Source organism: Salvelinus namaycush, chromosome 41 (assembly GCF_016432855.1).
Source record: "Salvelinus namaycush isolate Seneca chromosome 41, SaNama_1.0, whole genome shotgun sequence".
Classification (NCBI taxonomy): domain Eukaryota; kingdom Metazoa; phylum Chordata; class Actinopteri; order Salmoniformes; family Salmonidae; genus Salvelinus; species Salvelinus namaycush.
In genome coordinates this window covers 6,382,199-6,406,236 of record NC_052347.1, presented here as the reverse complement: position 1 = coordinate 6,406,236, position 24,038 = coordinate 6,382,199, and the positions used below count along the sequence as shown (strand labels likewise).

Here is a 24,038-nt window from a genome sequence, read left to right as displayed (position 1 = left end):
TACTGAAGTAGGGACAATATATTGCACATGTTCATGTTTTCATATGACAATATTCGCCTGTCAAACAGAAAACCCCGGAAGTGGGCGGTTAGAGAGGGAGAGAACATAGACCGTTCCTGCTATCCGGGATCCTTGGGAAGTCGCCCCCCCCCCCCCCATTGAAGTTGACATTTAAAATGGTTAAGGTAAGGGCAAAGGTTAGGGTTAGGTAAGGGTTATGTTAGATGTTTGGGTAAGGGTAGTTAGTATAGGTTAAGGTTAGGGTTTAGGATATGGACGTCCCAAGGATCCCGAATTGCACTTGACCGATCATAGAGGGGAGAGCAAGCGAAAGACACGAGAGAGAGAGAATGAAAAAAACTGCGTAGCGAACAGTTAGAAAGAGACGGGAGAGGTTCCTTTTCTGGGTCGTACGTACGTTGCGGAGCTTTCCCTTACTTTTATGCAAAAAGACAACTCATTTGATCGTCCCGTCAAGGTAGGTTTGTTAACTATGTCAGCTTCGAGAAGATTTTGGACAAGCATATTTCGTGCAGACGGTTTCTATTGCGAAAGAATGTTCTGACAGCGCTTTGTAAACAAACTATGGTTAGAGTTGTGCGGATCTGCCGTCTTTTACGCTAGCCAAGCGTGGTTATAATGTCACCGACAATACCACATGTGAAGCTACAAATATATATTTTTCCAGTTTACAATATTGATTGAGTATATTGTTAATATAATATTTACTTTGTTATTGGTGTTTTTTGACCCTTTCTCCTATATATATATATATATATATATATATTGAATCAACAGGCTGGGTCCAACCCCCTCCTGGGAGTCAAGCGAGAACTCGAATACGCTAGATCATTTATTTTGCTTCAACATTGCACAATGTTTTTAACATAACATCTTAAAGGTTATATTATTAACATCATTTGCATGTAGGCTATAACAAATGTTATACGGAATCATTGAAAAGCGTGTAGCCTAAGTCAAACGCAAATTGGAATGTGAGTTTATTCTATCAAACCGTTAGCCAGCGCGAGGCGCATATCATGGTATGATGAATGTGCGTGCGGAACTCCTCTCAAGAAGTTGTGTTGTAGCCTAACAGGTGAAAGTTCAACTTGTATTGCACATCTGTGCTAGTTAGGTAACTTTCGAATTTAGATAAGAACTAGATAAATAAATGATCAGTGCAACAAAGAAACTGAGTAATAATCCACTCTAAAGTGTTTGTGGAGATTATTTGGCAGAATATTTTTCGGAGAGGTTTTTTATTTTGTCCAAGTTTGCTGGTGAAACTGGGCGCGTACCGTTTTTCAATTAAGGAATAATTTGACAAACTGTTAACAACCATGTGATAATACACAACTGTGCACAATGACACAATTGCTACTGTAGGCCATATTGGCTACAGACGTTTTATTTGGTGTTGATATGCTGGCAAAGTAGCCCAATGTTTATCTTCATGCACTTCGAGAGCAAGGCAGCCTGGCTATTGGTCAGGTGATGCAGTCAAGGTGTGACATTCTCTCTGCTCCTGTTTATTTGAGTGCTTTATGTCAGTTGTTCTCCAAGCCTCCTTACCACAACTGAGTAAACATGGGTGTTTGGAACACAAACAATGGATTTAATTAAAGACGCTTTATGTCAATGATTCAATGATTCATCTAGTTGTCCTAATAGTCTCCCAATCCCTCATTGATATGTGTCAGGTAGTGTTTTACTTGTTTTATAACAAAATGGCCACACAGGATGCTGTGTAAAATGTGGTCAGTCGTCATAACAATGAAAACAAACATGAAAACAAATAACAAACACCTGCTGTATGAGTAATCACTCTGAACGGGTGAATCAAATCACATTTAATTAGTATTGTTGGCCCTTTAGTACCAAAACTATCATTCTGTTTGCTTTCTTATTCCTCTCGTGAGAAATGAGCTCAACATATTTTGTGCGCAATTGGCTTCAACTAACCTGAGATTAATTGATTCACACTGTGTTATCAAGGGAGCTTATTCACTTGTTTTCGTTCACAATTGTTGCTATTGGGGTTAGAAGAAGCACCATCACAGTATCGATGCCGTGGATGTCTGTTACATGCGGAAGGCACATTTCGGTTGAATACATTCAGTTGTGCAACTGACCAGGTATCCCCTTTACCTTTCCCTAATTAATGTCACAGAAGCCACTGAAGTGTTTGCATTAAAATGCCACTGAAAGCAGTGCTGTGTGGTTCTGGTTGTTGTCACTGAAGAGATGGACATGTCCCATAATAGTACACTGTGTGACTCACATGTAAAGGTATGTAATTGGAAACGTAGTTGTTGGTGTTTAACTGAAATGTCACCACATACATTGACGTTATACTATATGACAAGACTGTCATATAGCTCAACCTTACAAGCACAGACAGGTCTATGTATAAAGGAAATACCCCTAAAATGTTGATGTGTTGATGACTAAAATGTCAATGTCACTGCGAGCTTTGAGTGGTGATAAGATTTGTGTGTGTGTGTGTGTGTGTGTGTGTGTGTGTGTGTGTGTGTGTGTGTGTGTGTGTGTGTGTGTGTGTGTGTGTGTGTCCGCGTGTGTGTGTGTGTGTCCGCGTGTGTGTGTGTCCGCGTGTGTGTGCGTTACAACCACACCGAGTATGGACATTGATGTTTGTTTAAAGAATCTCAGATAAAGAAAGTCATTTCTTCCTGCGATGCAGTTTGATTGCACCCTTCCCTGTCCCTGTGTATCCTACCTCTTTCATGTTATAATGACATTATACACACACCAACTGACAGCAGCACAGGTAAGGATGCTTTGATGAGTGTTTTGCTAACCAGGGGTAACAGTCAGGTGCACTCCCAGACTTCCTTGACCCAGCCCACCACCCCTTAAAAATTAATTGATTTGGTAGATGTTTTTATTTTTCTGACCCCCTGCAGTTATAGTTTTGCCTGACGACTCATTCTGAATTTAACTCTGCTGCTCTATCGATCGCTCCATACATTCGTGGTGGAGAAGAAATGGTAGTGGGTGTGGTGTTTGGCCGAAGTGATGTGGATGGGTAGTCAGGCTAGTTATAATTGGAAGAGGAAGTGTAAACTCTAACATAGCCTATTAGCTGGAAAGGTAACTCCAAACACATTTTTGCTAGTAGAAGCTGTTTAGCTGGTTAAACAAAGGTTAGCCATGTGTTGGCAAAAACTAATGTCCAAGTCAAGAATGCTTACCAGCGGCCTTACCTGCTTTTTTCAGTCTATGATAGATACTCCAGTGAGTGTAATTAGCTCCAATTACTGTGATTAGCTAAATATTAGGAGTTCAGAAATCAAGTTGACATAAACATTTGTTTATTCTGTTGTTGCTAGTGATGTTCATTTGTAATATTCATTAAAAGAAGGATCCCCAGTTGAATACCCCTAATCTAGCTGAATTCTCTGACCCATATCTCCTCCACATCATAATGTACCTTCCCCTGACAATTCACCACCCACAACCACTCCTTATTCCTCCCCCACCACCCACAACCACTCCTTATTCCTCCATTACCAACAACCACTCCTTATTGCTCCACCACCCACAAACACTCCTTATTCCTCCACCACCCACAACCACTCCTTATTCCTCCACCACCCACAAACACTCCTTATTCCTCCACCACCCAAAACCACTCCTTATTCCTCCACCACCCACAACCACTCCTTATTCCTCCACCACCCACAACCACTCCTTATTCCTCCACCACCCACAACCACTCCTTATTCCTCCACCACCCACAACCACTCCTTATTCCTCCACCACCCACAAACACTCCTTATTCCTCCACCACCCACAAACACTCCTTATTCCTCCACCACCCACAAACACTCCTTATTCCTCCACCACCCACAACCACTCCTTATTCCTCCCCCACCCACAAACACTCCGTATTCCCCCACCACCCACAAACACTCCTTATTCCCCCACCACCCACAAACACCCCTTATTCCCCCACCACCCACAAACACTCCTTATTCCCCCACCACCCACAAACACTCCTTATTCCCCCACCACCCACAACCACTCCTTATTCCCCCACCACCCACAAACACTCCTTATTCCTCCACCACCCACAACCAGTCCTTATTCCTCCACCACCCACAAACACTCATTATTCCTCCACCACCCACAACCAGTCCTTATTCCTCCACCACCCACAACCAGTCCTTATTCCTCCACCACCCTTTCACCATCCAGGGCTCTCTGACTAGTTGGGTACTCAACATCAGGTCAACTTGCCTGTTTGGTTTGAAGTAGAGATTGAAAGAAGGATGCGTGCAGTAATGATGTTCCTGACCCGAGTGCTCCTGTCATACCATGTTCACTGCTATCTACTACTTCTCCCTGGGGCTGCATGCCCTTTAGCAGATGAGGACTTTTGAAAAAATACTGTTGACTTTGGCTCTATATATGTTTTATTACTTAGATTGGATTTTTGAAAGGTTTCTGGCTCTGTTCCATTTGCTCTTTGGCTGCTTATAAGTTCTGCTGTATCACTGTATTGGGCTTTCTGTCCTGATGCCTGCAAAGTATTTGTGGTACTAGGTCCTGTAGATTTTCCTTAATGGATTGTCTGCCCAGCTTCATCTGCACAATTTAGGATGTGTTTTCCCTCTCTAAAATAAATAAGCACTAGGTCAGACATCAATGAAAAAAAAACGTTATGGTAAACCATCAAGGATTGTTTGCACTACTTAACCCTGACCCACTTGACATTATGGGAAGTGCTGCCTGGGGAGCCCACACGGTTAATTCAACTGGACTATGTAACTGGCCGTCTCCACTGCCAAGACAACGTTTCAGAGGTCGTTTTGGGTCTGGCTGGCGCGGACAGTTGGCATGCCAGGCACACATGAGTTGGACAGCACAACCTGTCCTAGGCAGGGAGGGAGCAGAAACAGACACAGAGACAACTCCAGGAACAGCAGGGGAACAGGGGAAACCCTATGCTTAAGGATCCCGTCTCTCAACAGACAGGGCAGGCCATGTGGTCACAGCATGCCCGTGTGCTTAGCCAGGGTTCCCCCACATTATCTCTTTCCCTGCTACCAGGCAAGCCATGGCAGAGATACTGACCTGATGGGTCTTTACTGGAAGGGCTGGAGGAAAGAGGAAGATGAGAGGTTTTGATGCATGGGTGGGTTGTTCTGATGCTGGTGAAAAGGGATGGGTGGTTGAAGTATTCCATGCATGCCTGTGATGAATTCATGGATGTAACACATTAGAATTCTGTGGTTTCCATGGCGCTATGAGGTCGCATAGGTAGAGAGCTCTGTACATATTGTACATATTTTAGGGTTGGCCCCATTTAGTCGACTGGTCGATTGTTTGGTCAATAGGCTGTTGGTCGGCTGAGATTTCTTGAGTCAGGCAGTCATAAAAATAAAAAATAAATCATGGTGCACAAGACACCTGTCTGATTGGCACCTGTCTCAGTGGACTAATCCACTGCGGAGGCCACAGGGTTGGCATAGTCCATCACTCTAAGACATGTGATACTGATATTGTATATGCTTGTATTATGTAAAAAATAATGGTGCATCACTAATATATCTAATATTATTTTATAACAAATGTTGGGTACGGTTGCTATGTGCATAATAGCAAAGTTGACCAGCATATTGGGATTGAGAACAATGCGGCGGAGGCAGCAGCAGAGACGAGGAAACGGCCCTTGCCTTAGCCTAATTGTCAAAGAAAATTGAGTAGCGAGGAAATCCCAACTTCGTTTGGTCTATAATCAATAGCCTAACTTAAATGTGCCTGGCTTTATAAAGCATCCATATACAGTGCCTTCGGAAAGTATTCAGACCCCTTGACTTTTTCAGCATTCTGTTATGTTACAGCCTTGTTCTAAAACGGATTCAATATATTTTTCCCTATAAGCAATCTACACACAATATCCCATAATGGCAAAGCGAAAACAGGTTTTTAGGAAAATTCAAAAACAGAAATACCTTATTTACATAAGTATTCAGACCCTTTGCTATGAGACTTGAAATTGAGCTCAGGTGCATCCTGTTTCCATTGATCATCCTTGAGATGTTTCTACAACTTCATTGGAGTCCACCAGTAGTAAATTCAATTGATTGGACATGATTTGGAAAGGCACGCACCTGTCTATATAAGGTCCCACAGTTGACAGTGCATGTCAGAGCAAAAACCAAGCCATGAGGTCGAAGGAATTGTCTGTAGAGATCCGAGACAGGATTGTGTCGAGGCACAGATCTGGGGAAGGGTACCAAAAAAATTCTGCAGCATTGATGGTCCCCAAGAACACAGTGGCCTCCATCATTCTTAAATGGAAGAAGTTTGGAACCACCAGGACTATTCCTAGACTATTCCTGCCCGGCCAAACTGAGCAATCGGGGAGAAGGGCCTTGGTCAGAGAGGTGACCAAGAACCCGATGATCAATCTGACAGAGCTCTAGAGTTCCCCTGTGGAGATGGGAGAACCTTCCAGAAGGACAACCATCTCTGCAGCACTCCACCAATCAGGCCTTTATGGTAGAATGGCTAGACGGAAGCCACTCCTCCGTAAAAGGCACATGACAGCCCGCTAGGAGTTTGCCAAAAGGCACCTAAAGGACTCTCAGACCATTAGAAACAAGTTTCTCTGGTCTGATGAAACCAAGATTAAACTCTTTGGCCTGAATGCCAAGCGTCACGTCTGGAGGAAACCTGGCACCATTTTCAGGGGCAAGGACTGGGAGACTAGTCAGGATCGAGGCAATAATGAACGGAGCAAAGTACAGAGAGATCCTTGATGAAAACCTGCTCCAGAGCTCTCAGGACCTCAGACTGGGGCAAAGGTTCACCTTCCAACAGGACAACGAACCTAAGCACACAGCCAAGACAACACAGGAGTGGCTTCGGGACATGTCTCCGAATGTCCTTGAGTGGCCCAGCCAGAGCCCGTACTTGAACCCGATCGAACATCTCTGGAGAGACCTGAAAATAGCTGTTCAGCAACGCTCCCCATCCAACCTGACAGAACTTTAGAGGTCGGCAGGGAAGAATGGGAGAAATTCCCCAAATACAGGGGTTCCAATAAATTAGCAAACATTTCTAAAACACTTATTTTTCTTTTTCACTATGGGGTATTGTGTATAGATTTTTCAGATACATTTTTTTAAAATACATTTTTGAATAAGGCTGTAACGTAATGTGGAAAAAGTCAAGGAGTCTGAATACTTTCTGAAGGCACAGTATATCTACAGAAATATGACAGATGTAGCTTCTGTTGCCTGTTTGAGTGTTTGTTTAATAGCCTACTAATTCCGTGACCACCAAGCCTCATGCAACGGCAAAATGTCAGATGAAGCAAATTCCCAGATTCTGCTTTTTGATCTTTGCTATGCTGTAATGAAGGCTTTACATTTTCTTTTTGTTAGAACAGACTGCTATTACTTCTAATTTATTTAGTGTTTACACTTCCAAACAGTCAGAAAAATTATATTGTAATCTAACAGCACCTGTCATTGCTGTAATGAAAAGCACTATACAAATACAATCTGTTATTATTATGAAGATTATTGTTATTAATAATCTTAATCATAATATTAATGGTGTATACTGTATTTGGGAAAAGTTCCTGGCTTGGTTATCAGTCATTAATCCCTTGTCCTGTCAGAATGCTTTGAGTCAGGAGTCACACAGTCCCAGATGATCTCATACAGTTGAGGAGAGGAAGCCATCCAAGCCAGGTTAAAAAGCCATTTTACAACCTATGTGTTGTGATAATTGCGTTGTTTGCTCTATAACCTGTTACTTCATATGCCTTGCCACTGTGATATATAGGCCTAAAGTCGAGACAATAAAAAGACAGTGGCAGAATAAATTCAACCACACCTTTTGTTTCATCACAAAACCGGAGAGCAACATCTGTCTGGTGTCCACAAAGCATATTGCGTGTAACAAACAGTTACATGACCTACATCAAGGTCAGGCAAGTTATTGTTTCCGACATTTTCGAACTACTAAACAACTATGGATTTAGAACCATGGAGAGTTACTTCAAGTCACAAAGAAAACAGGAGGTGCCTCCAATATTCCAGCACCAGTTCAATATTTCAACATCATCAAATCACCTCTGTTTAGTCTTAATACAGACAGTGATAACTAAGATACCAAAAATAATTTTGTCTCTTTCATGACTCTATCATACAGTACACACTTTTAGTTTTTGTTGTCGTATGCTACCTGGCTAAAATGCTTGCTTGCTAGCCTAACTTCCTTTCATGGCCAACGATGCACCAGGCCAGCTAGTTAACATTAGCGTACTACATCTAGCTACATATTGAACTTTCATCCTCTCAGTCCAGGGGCACAATGTATGGTTAGATCAGAATCGCTGTTATAATCATTGTCCAGTACGGAGAATTAAGTCAAACCACAAGTCCAAATCCCTATCTCCATCCTTGGCTAATTTAGGAAAGGGCCGATTTTAGCTAGCTAGCCACCGGAGAACAATGACAACAAGATTTGTTTTACTGTAAATTACATGTTGCCTCGGATGTGATGTGATTGGTGTGAAGCTAAATCCAAACTGGCTTCCCTCCCTTGACACTTTTTTTTGGCGCGCCAGGACCATTCACAGTTGATCTCACTCAGTTTATCTCAATGCCGATTGGCTATGATTATTTTATTCCTTATCAAGGGAAGCCAAATGCTCACAAGCTTCCCTTGCTTTCAATTCTACGGGAGGCAACAATGTCATACTCTTTTAAACCAGACAGCATCAGATAGATGGCCTACACATATTGAGGGAAAATGCTGAAACACAGAGAGACCGAAGATGGAGGGGGGGTGTGGCATCTCTTGGCGTCCATGAATACACGCCGCTGGAGGAGGGAGGGAAGGAGGAAGAAAAGGGAAAAGGGGAGGAGGTGTTGATAGGAGGTTCAAATTGTCCATGTTTGACCATTGAAAATCATAAAGGCTGTTATTGGGGTAGGATCATCAAATCTTAGATGAGGACTAAGAGGGGGTTCCTATTTGAGCATGAGGAAGTGTTGCCCAATCAGAGTACGGTGTCATGTAGGCTACAAGGAAGTGGGCGCGTTCAACATTGAAGCCGACTTTAAAGGCGAGTCGAGACCGACTGATTTTCAAATCCCTGTGCATCTAAAAAAACGACTCAATCTTAGTTGTAGATCAGTCAGTCACGATTTACCCATGATACATCACGGTGTTAATGATCTCAAACACAGCCAATGAGTACCTCAGTGTGTGGCATATGGTGTTGATTGGTTTCTTTTTACATTCTCTTCTCTCTCTCTGCCTTTAGCTGAGTAACAGTGTGTTGTCCAGTCCAAGCAGAGATTAAACCTCACCAGGGTGAGCGTGAAACGGGTTGAAAATGTTTTCAAGCAGAGAGAGGAGGAAGGGAGGAAGAGAGAAAGACAGTTAAAGGGAAAGAGATACTGTAGTAGGGGAGGAGCCTGGGTCTATGAGAAAGCATGTGGTGGTGAAAGCAAGGCTCACGCTAACCTCTACCCCCACTAACCCCGCCCCTCTCAGTTGGGCTCAAACTAATCCTATAGTCACATGACCTCCAGAGCTCTCAGCCTCTTGCCTAGGCAAGACTGATCGGTCTGTCAAATACATCATGTAGCCTGGGTCACGGTTGACAGCTACATTACATTACTCTGAAGTTTGTATCTAGTAACACTAAATGGGCTACATTGTTAACAAGTGATTTATCATCCAACTAAAATCCTTCCTTTTAAAATGATTAAGATGGTCCACATAGTCATCAATACCCATGGAGTTGGATCACTCCTGCTGGTCTTCATGTGCCAGTGCAACGTATCTCTCTCTATCTTTCTCTCTCCCTCTTTCACTTTTGCTCTCTCATTCACAGTATTTCTCTGATAGACTGTAAAAATATATGTATTTTAAAGATTTCTCCCTTCTTCTATGTTGTGCACCAGACACTGAGACGCGTGATAAGGCCTCCGGATATTATCTTTATGACGCACAAGAACTTACCAGCGCTCTCGAAGAAGGTCCCTCTCAGCCGTCGCTCTCAGCCAGCCATGGGAAGGTAGCATGCAAATTAGGGAGGGGCATGTGGCTATGAGCATCACGTTTTTCCTCAAATGTCGCCTGTGGATATTTTTGTTTTTGCTGTGATTCCGAGTTTCTGACTGAGTTAAGCTGACTGGGTTATGTATTTGTTAAATGTAATGGTCTTTGGATGTACCTTACTTAATTAACTTTTATTTCTGGTTAATTCCTTCTTAAATGTCCATTGGCATTGTATTGGGTTTGGGGGATAACTGGTGTTATCTATCCTTGTTGTAATATGCAAATCGTTGGAAACCAGAATTTCAACCTATTCTCAGTTCCTTTCTGTAAAGTAAACAACACACATGAGTAAAATGCTCAACCACTTCACCAGAGTTACATTCAATAGACTCTAAACAGGAGCAGGCATTTTCACATTGAAGCTGAACCAATGCTCATTTGCATTCCCAAAGCATTCCCAGTATATTCTTTATTTATTTTTGGGGTTCTTTCTACCCCTTTTTCGTGATATCCAATTGTATTTACAGTCTTGTCCCATCGCTGCAACTCCCGTACGGACTCGGGAGAGGTGAAGGTCGAGAGCCATGTCTCCTCCGAAACACGACCCTGCCAAGCCGCTCTGCTCCTTGACACACTGCTCGCTTAACCCGGAAGACAGTCGCACCAATGTGTCGGAGGAAACACTGTACAGCTGGCGACTGAAGTCAGCGTGCATGCGCCCGGCCCACCACAAGGAGTCACTAGAGCACGATGAGACAAGGACAACCCAGCCAGCCAAACCCTCCCCTAATCCGGACGACGCTGGGCCAATTGTGCGCCACCTCATGGGTCTCCCGGTCGCGGCCGGCTGCGACACAGCCTGGGATCGACCCCGGGTCTGTAGTGACGCCTCAAGCACTGTGATGCAGAGCCCTAGACCGCTGCGCAACTCAGGAGGCCCTATTTACAGTATATTGTAATCGTTTCAATTATTGTGATATCATATGACTCTGATATCATTTCGTCCAGCCCAACATATAATTTTCAAAGTAATTAATTAAAAGCTACCCAATCTTCATAAGGCATGCTCACCTCATGCTGGGTTGGCACCGGGGGATATGAAAGAAGGCGTTTGAACTGTAATGTTTGAATTCCATGCTGTCACAGTTACCAGCCCTTTCAAGCTTAACATCCTTATCATTTATCGCCCTCCAGGTTCCCTTGGAGAGTTCATCAATGAGCTTGACGCCCTGATAAGTTCCTTTCCTGAGGATGGCTCACCTCTCACAGTTCTGGGTGACTTTAACCTCCCCACGTCTACCTTTGACTCATTCCTCTCTGCCTCCTTCTTTCCACTCCTCTCCTCTTTTGACCTCACCCTCTCACCTTCCCCCCCTACTCACAAGGCAGGCAATACGCTTGACCTCATCTTTACTAGATGCTGTTCTTCCACTAATCTCATTGCAACTCCCCTCCAAGTCTCCGATCACTACCTTGTATCCTTTTCCCTCTCGCTCTCATCCAACACTTCCCACACTGCCCCTACTCGGATGGTATCGCGCCGTCCCAACCTTCGCTCTCTCTCCCCCGCTACTCTCTCCTCTTCCATCCTATCATCTCTTCCCTCTGCTCAAACCTTCTCCAACCTATCTCCTGATTCTGCCTCCTCAACCCTCCTCTCCTCCCTTTCTGCATCCTTTGACTCTCTATGTCCCCTATCCTCCAGGCCGGCTCGGTCCTCCCCTCCTGCTCCGTGGCTCGACGACTCATTGCGAGCTCACAGAACAGGGCTCCGGGCAGCCGAGCGGAAATGGAGGAAAACTCGCCTCCCTGCGGACCTGGCATCCTTTCACTCCCTCCTCTCTACATTCTCCTCTTCTGTCTCTGCTGCTAAAGCCAATTTCTACCACTCTAAATTCCAAGCATCTGCCTCTAACCCTAGGAAGCTCTTTGCCACCTTCTCCTCCCTCCTGAATCCTCCTCCCCCTCCTCCCCCCTCCTCCCTCTCTGCGGATGACTTCGTCAACCATTTTGAAAAGAAGGTCGACGACATCCGATCCTCGTTTGCTAAGTCAAACGACACCGCTGGTTCTGCTCACACTGCCCTACCCTGTGCTTTGACCTCTTTCTCCCCTCTCTCTCCAGATGAAATCTCGCGTCTTGTGACGGCCGGCCGCCCAACAACCTGCCCGCTTGACCCTATCCCCTCCTCTCTTCTCCAGACCATTTCCGGAGACCTTCTCCCTTACCTCACCTCGCTCATCAACTCATCCTTGACCGCTGGCTACGTCCCTTCCGTCTTCAAGAGAGCGAGAGTTGCACCCCTTCTGAAAAAACCTACACTCGATCCCTCCGATGTCAACAACTACAGACCAGTATCCCTTCTTTCTTTTCTCTCCAAAACTCTTGAACGTGCCGTCCTTGGCCAGCTCTCCTGCTATCTCTCTCAGAATGACCTTCTTGATCCAAATCAGTCAGGTTTCAAGACTAGTCATTCAACTGAGACTGCTCTTCTCTGTGTCACGGAGGCGCTCCGCACTGCTAAAGCTAACTCTCTCTCCTCTGCTCTCATCCTTCTAGACCTATCGGCTGCCTTTGATACTGTGAACCATCAGATCCTCCTCTCCACCCTCTCCGAGCTGGGCATCTCCGGCAAGGTCCACGCTTGGATTGCGTCCTACCTGACAGGTCGCTCCTACCAGGTGGCGTGGCGAGAATCTGTCTCCGCACCACGTGCTCTCACCACTGGTGTCCCCCAGGGCTCTGTTCTAGGCCCTCTCCTATTCTCGCTATACACCAAGTCACTTGGCTCTGTCATATCCTCACATGGTCTCTCCTATCATTGCTATGCAGACGACACACAATTAATCTTCTCCTTTTCCCCCTCTGATAACCAGGTGGTGAATCGCATCTCTGCATGTCTGGCAGACATATCAGTGTGGATGACGGATCACCACCTCAAGCTGAACCTCGGCAAGACGGAGCTGCTCTTCCTCCCGGGGAAGGACTGCCCGTTCCATGATCTCGCCATCACGGTTGACAACTCCATTGTGTCCTCCTCCCAGAGTGCTAAGAACCTTGGCGTGATCCTGGACGACACCCTGTCGTTCTCAACTAACATCAAGGCGGTGACCCGTTCCTGTAGGTTCATGCTCTACAACATTCGCAGAGTACGACCCTGCCTCACGCAGGAAGCGGCGCAGGTCCTAATCCAGGCACTTGTCATCTCCCGTCTGGATTACTGCAACTCGCTGTTGGCTGGGCTCCCTGCCTGTGCCATTAAACCCCTACAACTCATCCAGAACGCCGCAGCCCGTCTGGTGTTCAACTTTCCCAAGTTCTCTCACGTCACCCCGCTCCTCCGCTCTCTCCACTGGCTTCCAGTTGAAGCTCGCATCCGCTACAAGACCATGGTGCTTGCCTACGGAGCTGTGAGGGGAACGGCACCTCCGTACCTTCAGGCTCTGATCAGGCCCTACACCCAAACAAGGGCACTGCGTTCATCCACCTCTGGCCTGCTCGCCTCCCTACCTCTGAGGAAGTACAGTTCCCACTCAGCCCAGTCAAAACTGTTCGCTGCTCTGGCACCCCAATGGTGGAACAAACTCCCTCACGACGCCAGGTCAGCGGAGTCAATCACCACCTTCCGGAGACACCTGAAACCCCACCTCTTTAAGGAATACCTAGGATAGGATAAAGTAATCCTTCTAACCCCCCCCCCCCCCCCCTTAAAAGAGTTAGATGCACTATTGTAAAGTGGTTGTTCCACTGGATATCATAAGGTGAATGCACCAATTTGTAAGTCGCTCTGGATAAGAGCGTCTGCTAAATGACTTAAATGTAAATGTAATAAACTCTACAGGAGGTCCAATTTGCTGCAGGTCACGTTATGCTGGATGGCAGAATTTGTTCATATGTTAGCAAATATCAATATCACTTACATGCCGCTCAGAGCAAGCCATAGCTACCATGCTAACCACGTTGGGCTCTGACGTTGAATTTTTTTTTACCTGTCCTTTGGAGATAGAGACCAGTAGAGCCTACTAAGGGTGAATTCCCAGCCGATCACTTGATCCCACATCAGCGGTTCCTAAACTTTTGTTTGCATCAACAAAAAATTGCCACAAGCCTAAAAATCTTTCTTGATACCCACCAATCCGACAAATTCTCACCTAGCCTTCAGGTGCCGCAGACTTTCTCCCCCTGCACTCTTTAAACTTCTGGCTACACTGTCCTGCCAAGACAGGCACAGATCATAGATTTGTAAATGAAGAGAAAGATTTAACAGAATGGACTGGGTAAGTGGACAGATGTAGAATCTTAATTTGAGCCAGTTTGCTGTAACACGAAAATAATCCTGCAGCAACAGGAAATGTGAATTATTATGCGGATTATAATGATTGGAGATTTTCTCCTACAATAGGGTGATCTAATTTTAAAATCCTACATCTGTAGCTAGCTATACTATCTACAGTATGTTGTATGCATCTGTGTGACCAGTGTTCCTGTTGTTCATAAGGCGAGGCAGCGATATCCCCCCAGATAACCTGGAGGAGAGACTCTAATCTAGTGGCTCCAGTAATGCACTAGAGGTCAGGGGTCATCTGCTCTGCCCTTATTGCCATAAATCAGCCTGGCATCAGCCTTGGAGTTGTTCACTGAAAGGTCAAGCCTAATAAACTCACCCATGACTCGACCAATGGCTAGCTGCTACTCTGATGATTATTATGTGCTCCAGTGGTGATGTCATCTAAACTCTTACGGTCCTCTACTGATGATTTCGGTTTCTAAACCTATTGGGTCATTTTGGTCTGGTGTTTGGTTTATATTTTGCCTTGTCTTTCCTGGTTTTGGTGTTGTGGAGGATTGTATTGGCTGGTTAGGGTTTGAATTGGCTGTATTTTCCAGCAGGTGGTTTTGGCTGGTTGTGGAATATAATTATACAGTGTGTTCTGGAGAACTCAACTGTATCCTTTTGGCTTTATGAGGCATTTCTTCTTGGTTAAAGATCCTGGCAGAGAGTAAAGTGGTCAAGCCCTCTGTTTCAATGGAGTTTGAGAATCTGCCTGTTAAATGTAGTGTAACTTAAAGCAGGATGAGGCCTAACCGGTAAGTCGATCACCACTTCCACGTTCAAACCTACTACTGGTTACGTTACAGCAGGAGATCCTCATTAAATATAAAACCCGGACTGAATGATGAAGCATGTGGATGGCGGAGAACTGAGAAGAAGGGAAGGAGTGAGACAGAAATAGGGAAATAAGAACATCTCATCAGATGCCGCACACACACATCATGTTGCCATTATTCCCGACCAGCTTAATCCCAGAATGTAAAAAAAAAAAAAAAAAATGTAGGTCATGTCTGCGCTCCCTCTGGGGAATGGGCCAAATGTCTTTAGCAGATTAAGACCAGATGAAGCGGATGATGGTGATGATGATGATGATGATGATCCAGAAAGGACAGGGCCTTTTGTCAAAATGAATGTTGCTGCTTTAGTGGTGTTGTGTTGTGTTTTATAATCTGTTGTTTGACAGGATCAGGCCGCCAACCCTGATTGAGCAAGACGAAAGCCATGTCTGTTGGTCGGTCAGGCTGTCTGTCTGTCTGTCTGGTGTCAAAGCTCAGGCCCTTCCTGTCACTCTCTTTCCACCTCAGTAGGATCTGTGGTTCTGACAGGCTTAATCACACACATCTCGCTCTCTCGCTCTCTCGCTCTCTCGCTCTCTCGCTCTCTCGCTCTCTCTCTCTCTCTCTCTCTCTCTCTCTCTCTCTCTCTCTCTCTCTCTCTCTCTCAACCCTGCTGCTCAGCTTGCACTGGAGGAACCTCATATAACATCTCCAAAGTGTAGTTGAAGGAGCAAATGAAATATTGACTGGAGTAGTCTCATTAAAATGAATAGAGTATGGTTTTACCCCACACTAGTGGCTGCCTCCGAGCACAGCCTGGGACATATCAATGATTAAACACAGAAAAGTATCTGATATCCCAGGCCGGTGGAGACAAGGACTCCATGTGCAGGGGGAGACTGTCTGTACTGTGTGCGTGCGTGCGTGTGCGCGTGGGGTCAGAGTGCAACATTTGATAAACAAACAGAACCCTTGTTCATATCTCACTTACTGTATAAGTGGAACCTTGCACTTTTAAAACACCAGTGTTTTTTCTTCCCGGTTCCCATCTTTCTCAAAGTTACACCGGTGAAGTAAATCTGTAGGACTGTTGTACTGTACAGTGTAGTCCCCTTCTGTTGCACTGGGTCCCACGCTTTCTCTGGGAACCATTCAACCGTATGAACTGATCTCATGTGCCGTTAAATATATGCAGAAAGCGAAGGGAAGAGGGAGAGAGAGAGAGAGATGGGGGGACAGAGAGTGCGAGAGAGAACAGAGAGAGTAAATACTCAGTGTAACACGGTATTACCATGATTCACGGTCCTCATGAGGTACTTTCTCCAGCCTTACATTCTTCCCCAATCATCCATTGCGTCACCAGACCCCTGTGCCTCGCACAACATGGATTGAGTGAATTTGCTCTGTACATGAATAGGATAGCAATTGGATATGTTCATGGCCCGTCATGGCCTTTATTCCCATGGTAGTTTTCGTTATATTATTGTGACTGTCTGCGTTGAATTATAAAACGATGCCATTGTGTTATTGTGCGGCGTACATTATGAAAAATATGTGGACATGCAAACTAAAATACCCATGAATGCACTCTCTCATAAACGCAAATGACGAGATAAGAGAGGCGACGTATCCACTAAGATAACGAATTAATGAATGAATGGATGGATGTCAGAGAGAATAGCCTTGCAAATGCATTATTGGCTAATGCAGGAATTGAAAGCGGGGTTTGTTAAAGATCAGTGTACTGTATGTGTTACACTTTACCTGTGTATGCAGGATGGGTCCGATGTGGTACTGGTTTTGTTCACAGTGTCCTGGCCTCAACGGAGCTCGTCTCTGAGGTCTTCTCTCCTCCCTTCTCATGCCTGTTCAGTGGCAAAGTCAATAGGAGCCTTTTACCCAGTCAATATAGACTGGTGACAGGACAGGGCTACTGCACAAACTGCATGAACTACTACCTGGGTGAGTTTTGCAGAGCCTAATGGGACATTGCGGTGCGGGCTGGGGAGGAGGAGGAAGAGAAGAAGGGGGAGGAGGAAGAAGAGGAGGAAGAGAAGAAAGAGTAGAGGGATTTATATTCAGAACAGTTATTTCAGGGTGCCATATGATGCTGTGGATTTGAAACATCAGCATGGACTGTGTGGACATGGTGGACAGTACAAAGGGAAACACCAACACGGTAATGGTGATCTGAGGTGTAATTTAGGAAAGCCTCTCTCCGGAGGGAATGCCGTGACTCATTGCCCTTTCAGTTTATCTACATTATCCCAGGGAGACTGAGGGACTACTATAATCATTCCAGCATCGTAATAGAAGGAACTGGATTATATGTACAGTGCCAGGAAATGTCCCAGAGAAAATCAGGTCAAGCATGGAGGTGTCTGATGATCCAAAAGAACCTCCACCACCACAGCTCAGCTGCAAAGCCAAAGTCCCAGCACCACTGCCCGCCCCAGCTACAGCCCCAGCACCACTGCCCGCCCCAGCCTCGGCCCCAGCACCACTGCCCGCCCCAGCCTCGTCCCCAGCACCACTGTCCGCCTCAGGCCCAGCACCACTGCCCACCCCAGCCTCATCCCCAGCACCACTGCCCGCCCCAGCCTCAGGCCCAGCAACACTGCCCGCCCCAGCCTCAGTCCCAGCACCACCGCCCGCCTCAGTCCCAGCACCAGTGCCCGCCCCAGCCACAGTCCCAACACCACTGCCAGCCTCAGCCACAGTCCCAGCACCACTGCCAGCCTCAGTCCCAGCCTCAGTCCCAGCACCACTGCCAGCCTCAGTCCCAGCCTCAGTACCAGCACCACTTCCCGCCCCAGCCTCAGTCCCAGCACCACTGCCCGCCCCATCCCAGCACCACTGCCCTCCCCAGCCTCAGGCCCAGCACCACTGCCAGCCTCAGCCACAGTCCCAGCACCACTGCCAGCCTCAGTCCCAGCCTCAGTCTCAGCACCACTTCCCGCCCCAGCCTCAGTCCCAACACCACTGCCAGCCTCAGCCACAGTCCCAGCACCACTGCCAGCCTCAGTCCCAGCACCACTGCCCACCCCAGGCTCAGTACCAGCACCACTTCCCGCCCCAGCCTCAGTCCCAGCACCACTGCCCGCCCCATCCCAGCACCACTGCCCTCCCCAGCCTCAGGCCCAGCACCACTGCCAGCCTCAGCCCCAGCCTCAGTCTCAGCACCACTTCCCGCCCCAGCCTCAGTCCCAACACCACTGCCAGCCTCAGCCTCACTCCCAGCACCACTGCTAACCTCAGTCCCAGCACCACTGCCCACCCCAGCCTCAGTCCCAACACCACTGCCAGCCTCAGCCACAGTCGCAGCACCACTGCCAGCCTCAGCCTCAGTCCCAGCACCACTGCTAACCTCAGTCCCAGCACCACTGCCCACCCCAGCCTCAGTCCCAACACCACTGCCAGCCTCAGCCACAGTCCCAGCACCACTGCCAGCCTCAGTCCCAGCCTCAGTCCCAGCACCACTGCCCACCCCAGGCTCAGTACCAGCACCACTTCCCGCCCCAGCCTCAGGCCCAGCACCACTGCCCGCCCCAGCCTCAGTCCCAGCACCACTGCCCGCCCTAGCCACAGTCTCAGCACCACTGCCAGCCTCAGCCTCAGTCACAGCACCACTGCTAACCTCAGTCCCAGCACCACTGCCCGCCTCAGCCTCAGTCCCAGCACCACTGCCAGCCTCAGTCCCGGCCCCATCCATGATCCCACACCTTTGCTTCTCTCGTCCCACTTGGCTTTGGCTGGATGTTCACTCTGCTTTGCTCTGCTTGCCAGTGGGTTGCTCCTCTGCCACAAGCCTAGCAACAGTGTGACATTTGGAGTCCCTCAGGTCTTAGCTAAAAGGTTTCCCAGTGAAAGGACAATGTGTGTTGTCCATTATACTATTAGCAGGTCATATGAGGCAGAAAGCCCACAGCCTTGGGGGGAACCCCGCGCTAACTCACAGTGGCAATGTCATTCAACTGAAATGCAATCAGAGCACAAATTCAAAGTGGCAACTGATTCAGGGATATCTTGTTATGAATGTCAGAGCGTCACATGCAGCCGCAGGAGACACGCCCTTGTAGTACTTGTGGGGCTCTTATGAAATGTGTCACAACCCAGTGAGTCTGCAAGGTCAAATCAACTGCTTTCGCTCGAAAACGCCATGGCAACAGTGTTTTCTGTTATTTCCATTATGCTTAAATAGACAGCTATAGTTAAGTGGTGTTTTTTGTTATTCTTCTGAATTACTTTAGCAGTAGCATAGTCTCCACTTCAAATCAGCTATTGCAAGAAGGACAGCTGGATGTTAGAGAGTCCCAGGCAGCAGCAAGCACCACTTGGCACTGTGTAATTGTGTACCACTGTGTACTACTGCAGCCTCCTGTTGTTCCATACTGTAGCTAGGTTCTGAGTCATGGTCTCCTCTATCCTAGGTGGCACAGCTCCCAGGTCCACTCTGCCCCGAGACCAGGACTGCATCTCAAATCAAATCAAATGTTATTAGTCACATGTGCCAAGTAAAACAGGTGTGGACTTTAAATCTACTTTAATTCACACCCTTTTCCCTTTGTAGCGCACTACTTTTGACCAGATTACTGCAGTAGGGTGTCATTTGGGAAGGAGGGTGTGAGTCACTCTGTTGTTTTTACAGTGCAATAAAACCCCAGCATAGGTTAAGGTTAAGCAGATCACTGGGATTTGAGGGGAGGGCGGGTGAGGTGGGGTAGAGGGTGACCTTTACGAAGTGCACATGAGGGAGAAAGAGCGGGGTGGGGTGCTGGAGGAGTTGAGAAGGGGGGGGCTTGGCTCTGGTGACCACATTAGACACCGCGTGTGAGAAACTGCAGCTATCTGAACTCTGACACGTGACAAGCTGGAAAGGTCAAAGGACAGGGTTCTCAAAAGCTGCCTGCCTTGGTGTTTACAGGGGTGTTGATGTGGAGCAAGAGAGAGAGGGGCAGAAATGTACCAAGGGAAAAGACACGAGAGAGTTAGAAGAACATGGGGGAAGGTACAGTACAGCGAATGGGAGATGAGTGTAGAGGGATAGAGTGACATTAGATGCATGTAAGAAGTGGGCTTTCAAATAGAAATCAATGATGAGGAGGACAAACCTGCATTTTTGCAAGCAGAAACTGGTTTCTTCATACAGTTATTTTTCCATGTTTTTTATCTGACAAACCCTTTAGCTGGACAAAAGAGTAACCTTGCATAGGAGAAGTACAGAAGAAGATCCATCCGTGTGAACAGCATTCAGACAGACTGTGTGTCACAAAACAAAACACTTAGCACCTTTTTCCCCCCTAAGACTGTACTATCAACCCAGGGACTGCGGTTGAAAATTAGCCAGCCGGCTAAAACCGGCACTTTTACTGAAACGTTGATTAATGTGCACTGTCCCTGTAAAAATACAATAAATAAACAAACAAAAAATCTAGAACCTTAAAAGGTTCTTCGGCTGTCCCCATAGCAGAACCCTTTGAAGAACCCTTTTTGGTTGCAGGTAGAACCCTTTTGTTTCTAGATAGAACCTTTTTGGGTTCCAGATAGAACCCTTTCAACAGAGGTCTACATGGAAACCAAAAGGGTTTTTACCTGGAACCCAAAAGGGTTATACCTGGAACCATAAAGGGTTCTCCTATGGGGACTGCGCAAGAACCCTTTTTTCTAAGAGTGTATAATAAAGCCAACAAGAGCAGTTTACTGTAGGCTACAACAATCCGTATGGTTATTACTGCACATGCTACATTGATACTAATGCAGTCTGACCAGGTTGAGTAAGTTCGAACAGTACTTTATCCCTCATTCAACCTTCAAACTGACCTTTACCTCTTGCCTGAGGTGTTTACTCAGGCGTGTGTGTGTGCATGTGTGTGTGCGTCTGTCTGCGTACGCCCGTAGTATGTAGAAGTAAAAGTGAAGGAGAGCTGAGACAGTACCAGTCAAAAGTTTGGACACACCTTCATGTCTTAAAGTAATGATAGACTGTCATTTCTCTTTGCTTTGAGCTGTTCTTGCCATAATGTGGACTTGGTCTTTTACCAAATAGGGCTATCTTCTGTATACCACCCCTACCTTGTCACAACACAATTGATTGGCTCAAACGCATTAAGAAGGGAAAGAAATCCCCAAATTAGCTTTTAGCAAGGCACACCTGTTAATTGAAATGTATTCCAGGTGACTACCTCATGAAGCTGGTTGAGAGAATGCCAAGAGTGTGCAAAGCTGTCATCAAGGCAAAGGGTGGCTACTTTGAAGAATCTCAGATATAAATATATATTTTCATATAACACTTTTTTGGTTACTACATGATTCCGTATGTGTTATTTCATAGTTTTGATGTCTTCACTAGTATTCTACAATGTAGAAAATAGTTCAAAATTTTATTCAAAATCCTGGAATGAGTAGGTGTATCCAAACTTTTGACTGGTACTGTATATGTCACCAACATGTTTATCATTCAAAAATAGAAAATCAAACACATCCAAATTACATTTAATGTATGTTCTTTTGGTGTTCAGTTTGTTTTTCTGTTTGCAAGGTCAATCCTCTTCTCTTTTATTACCAATACCTCCTGCCCATTGGAGCATCTTGTTTTACTTTCCACTTTTGGACTATTGTGTATGTGTGCACAAGTAGCACACTTTTTAGGAGTTCTTGCCGTTGCCAGGTAAGTGGAGTTTAGATGTTATAGTAGCCTCTGCCGAGTCCCCAACAAACGGATGTTTCGGTTTTCAGGCGAAATGGAAAGAGAGCCTGTGATGCAACTTCCTCTTTTGGACTTTAACAAGGCGACACTTCGACTTAACTCCTCCTCCACATTTTACTGGATTGGTTGATCAGCGGAGAAAAGAACCTCCCCCAACACATTTTTCTTCTTCTTGTCAAGAGCAATATTTATGGGATCTAGTTGCAGGCATTTATTTTACGCCTGCTGTGTTAGGTTAATGTTAACTTGCATAAAAGCCTGCAGGTCTGATGTGATCTGATTGGCTACACTGGAGCATATCCAGGAAGTGGAGTCACAGGATCACTAACTAGCCGTACTGGGTGTCATAATATTGCTGTAATGGAAAAAGCCTAATAGTCAGATGGTTTGCTCCTGAGGGGGGAAGGTTACTCTCCACTACAGAAATACAGTTAGGGTGACCACAACATATCCAAATGCAGGACAACAGGATGATTTTGGAATGATTTTGCAGGACAATGTAGGCTACCCATTATTATTTGTTTTTGGCAGCACCCGCCCATTATCATTGTTTTATTTCACTTAGTCCTGCATGTTGGAGCTCGTAGCCTAAGCTTTTCACTGTACCCTGCAATCACACCTGCAACCCTGTACACAAACAATCTGAATCTTAAAGTACTATTTTTTTCAGCCATATAAAACCATAGTTTTTACAGTTTAGCGTCTCATCATTCTCCTTCAGACCAGACAGTATTATAGTAACACCTCTAACATCAGACAGTATTATAGTAACACCTCTAACATCAGACAGTATTATAGTAACACCTCTAACATCAGACAGTAGGATAGTAACACCTCTAACATCAGACAGTATTATAGTAACACCTCTAACATCAGACAGTATTATAGTAACACCTCTAACATCAGACAGTATTATAGTAGCACCTCTACCATCAGACAGTATTATAGTAACACCTCTAACATCAGACAGTATTATAGTAACACCTCTACCATCAGACAGTATTATAGTAACACCTCTAACATCAGACAGTATTATAGTAACACCTCTACCATCAGACAGTATTATAGTAACACCTCTAACATCAGACAGTATTATAGTAACACCTCTAACATCAGACAGTATTATAGTAACACCTCTAACATCAGACAGTATTATAGTAACACCTCTACCATCAGACAGTATTATAGTAACACCTCTAACATCAGACAGTATTATAGTAACACCTCTAACATCAGACAGTATTATAGTAACACCTCTAACATCAGACAGTATTATAGTAACACCTCTACCATCAGACAGTATTATAGTAACACCTCTACCATCAGACAGTATTATAGTAACACCTCTAACATCAGACAGTATTATAGTAACACCTCTAACATCAGACAGTATTATAGTAACACCTCTAACATCAGACAGTATTATAGTAACACCTCTAACATCAGACAGTATTATAGTAACACCTCTACCATCAGACAGTATTATAGTAACACCTCTACCATCAGACAGTATTATAGTAACACCTCTACCATCAGACAGTATTATAGTAACACCTCTAACATCAGACAGTATTATAGTAACACCTCTAACATCAGACAGTATTATAGTAACACCTCTAACATCAGACAGTATTATAGTAACACCTCTAACATCAGACAGTATTATAGTAACACCTCTAACATCAGACAGTATTATAGTAACACCTCTAACATCAGACAGTATTATAGTAACACCTCTAACATCAGACAGTATTATAGTAACACCTCTAACATCAGACAGTATTATAGTAACACCTCTAACATCAGACAGTATTATAGTAACACCTCTAACATCAGACAGTAGGATAGTAACACCTCTAACATCAGACAGTATTATAGTAACACCTCTAACATCAGACAGTATTATAGTAACACCTCTACCATCAGACAGTATTATAGTAACACCTCTAACATCAGACAGTATTATAGTAACACCTCTACCATCAGACAGTATTATAGTAACACTCTACCATCAGACAGTATTATGTAACACCTCTACCATCAGACAGTATTATAGTAACACCTCTAACATCAGACAGTATTATAGTACACCTCTACCATCAGACAGTATTAGTATTATAGTAATTCACACCTCTAACATCAGACAGTATTAGTGGTAACACCTAAC

The 24,038-nt window shown here is 45.4% G+C and overlaps 1 protein-coding gene across 1 annotated transcript in view; it reads left to right on the top strand.

Annotated features, from left to right (window-relative positions):
• Positions 1–262: 262 nt before the first annotated feature.
• LOC120034058 (signal transducer and activator of transcription 5B-like) overlaps positions 263–24,038 on the top strand; it is an 88,263-nt gene continuing 64,487 nt past the window's right edge. The window contains exon 1 of the mRNA XM_038980469.1: positions 263–478. Within this exon, the coding sequence (XP_038836397.1) occupies positions 443–478 (36 nt within the window). The 5' untranslated portion in view covers positions 263–442. The remainder of the gene's footprint in view (positions 479–24,038) is intronic.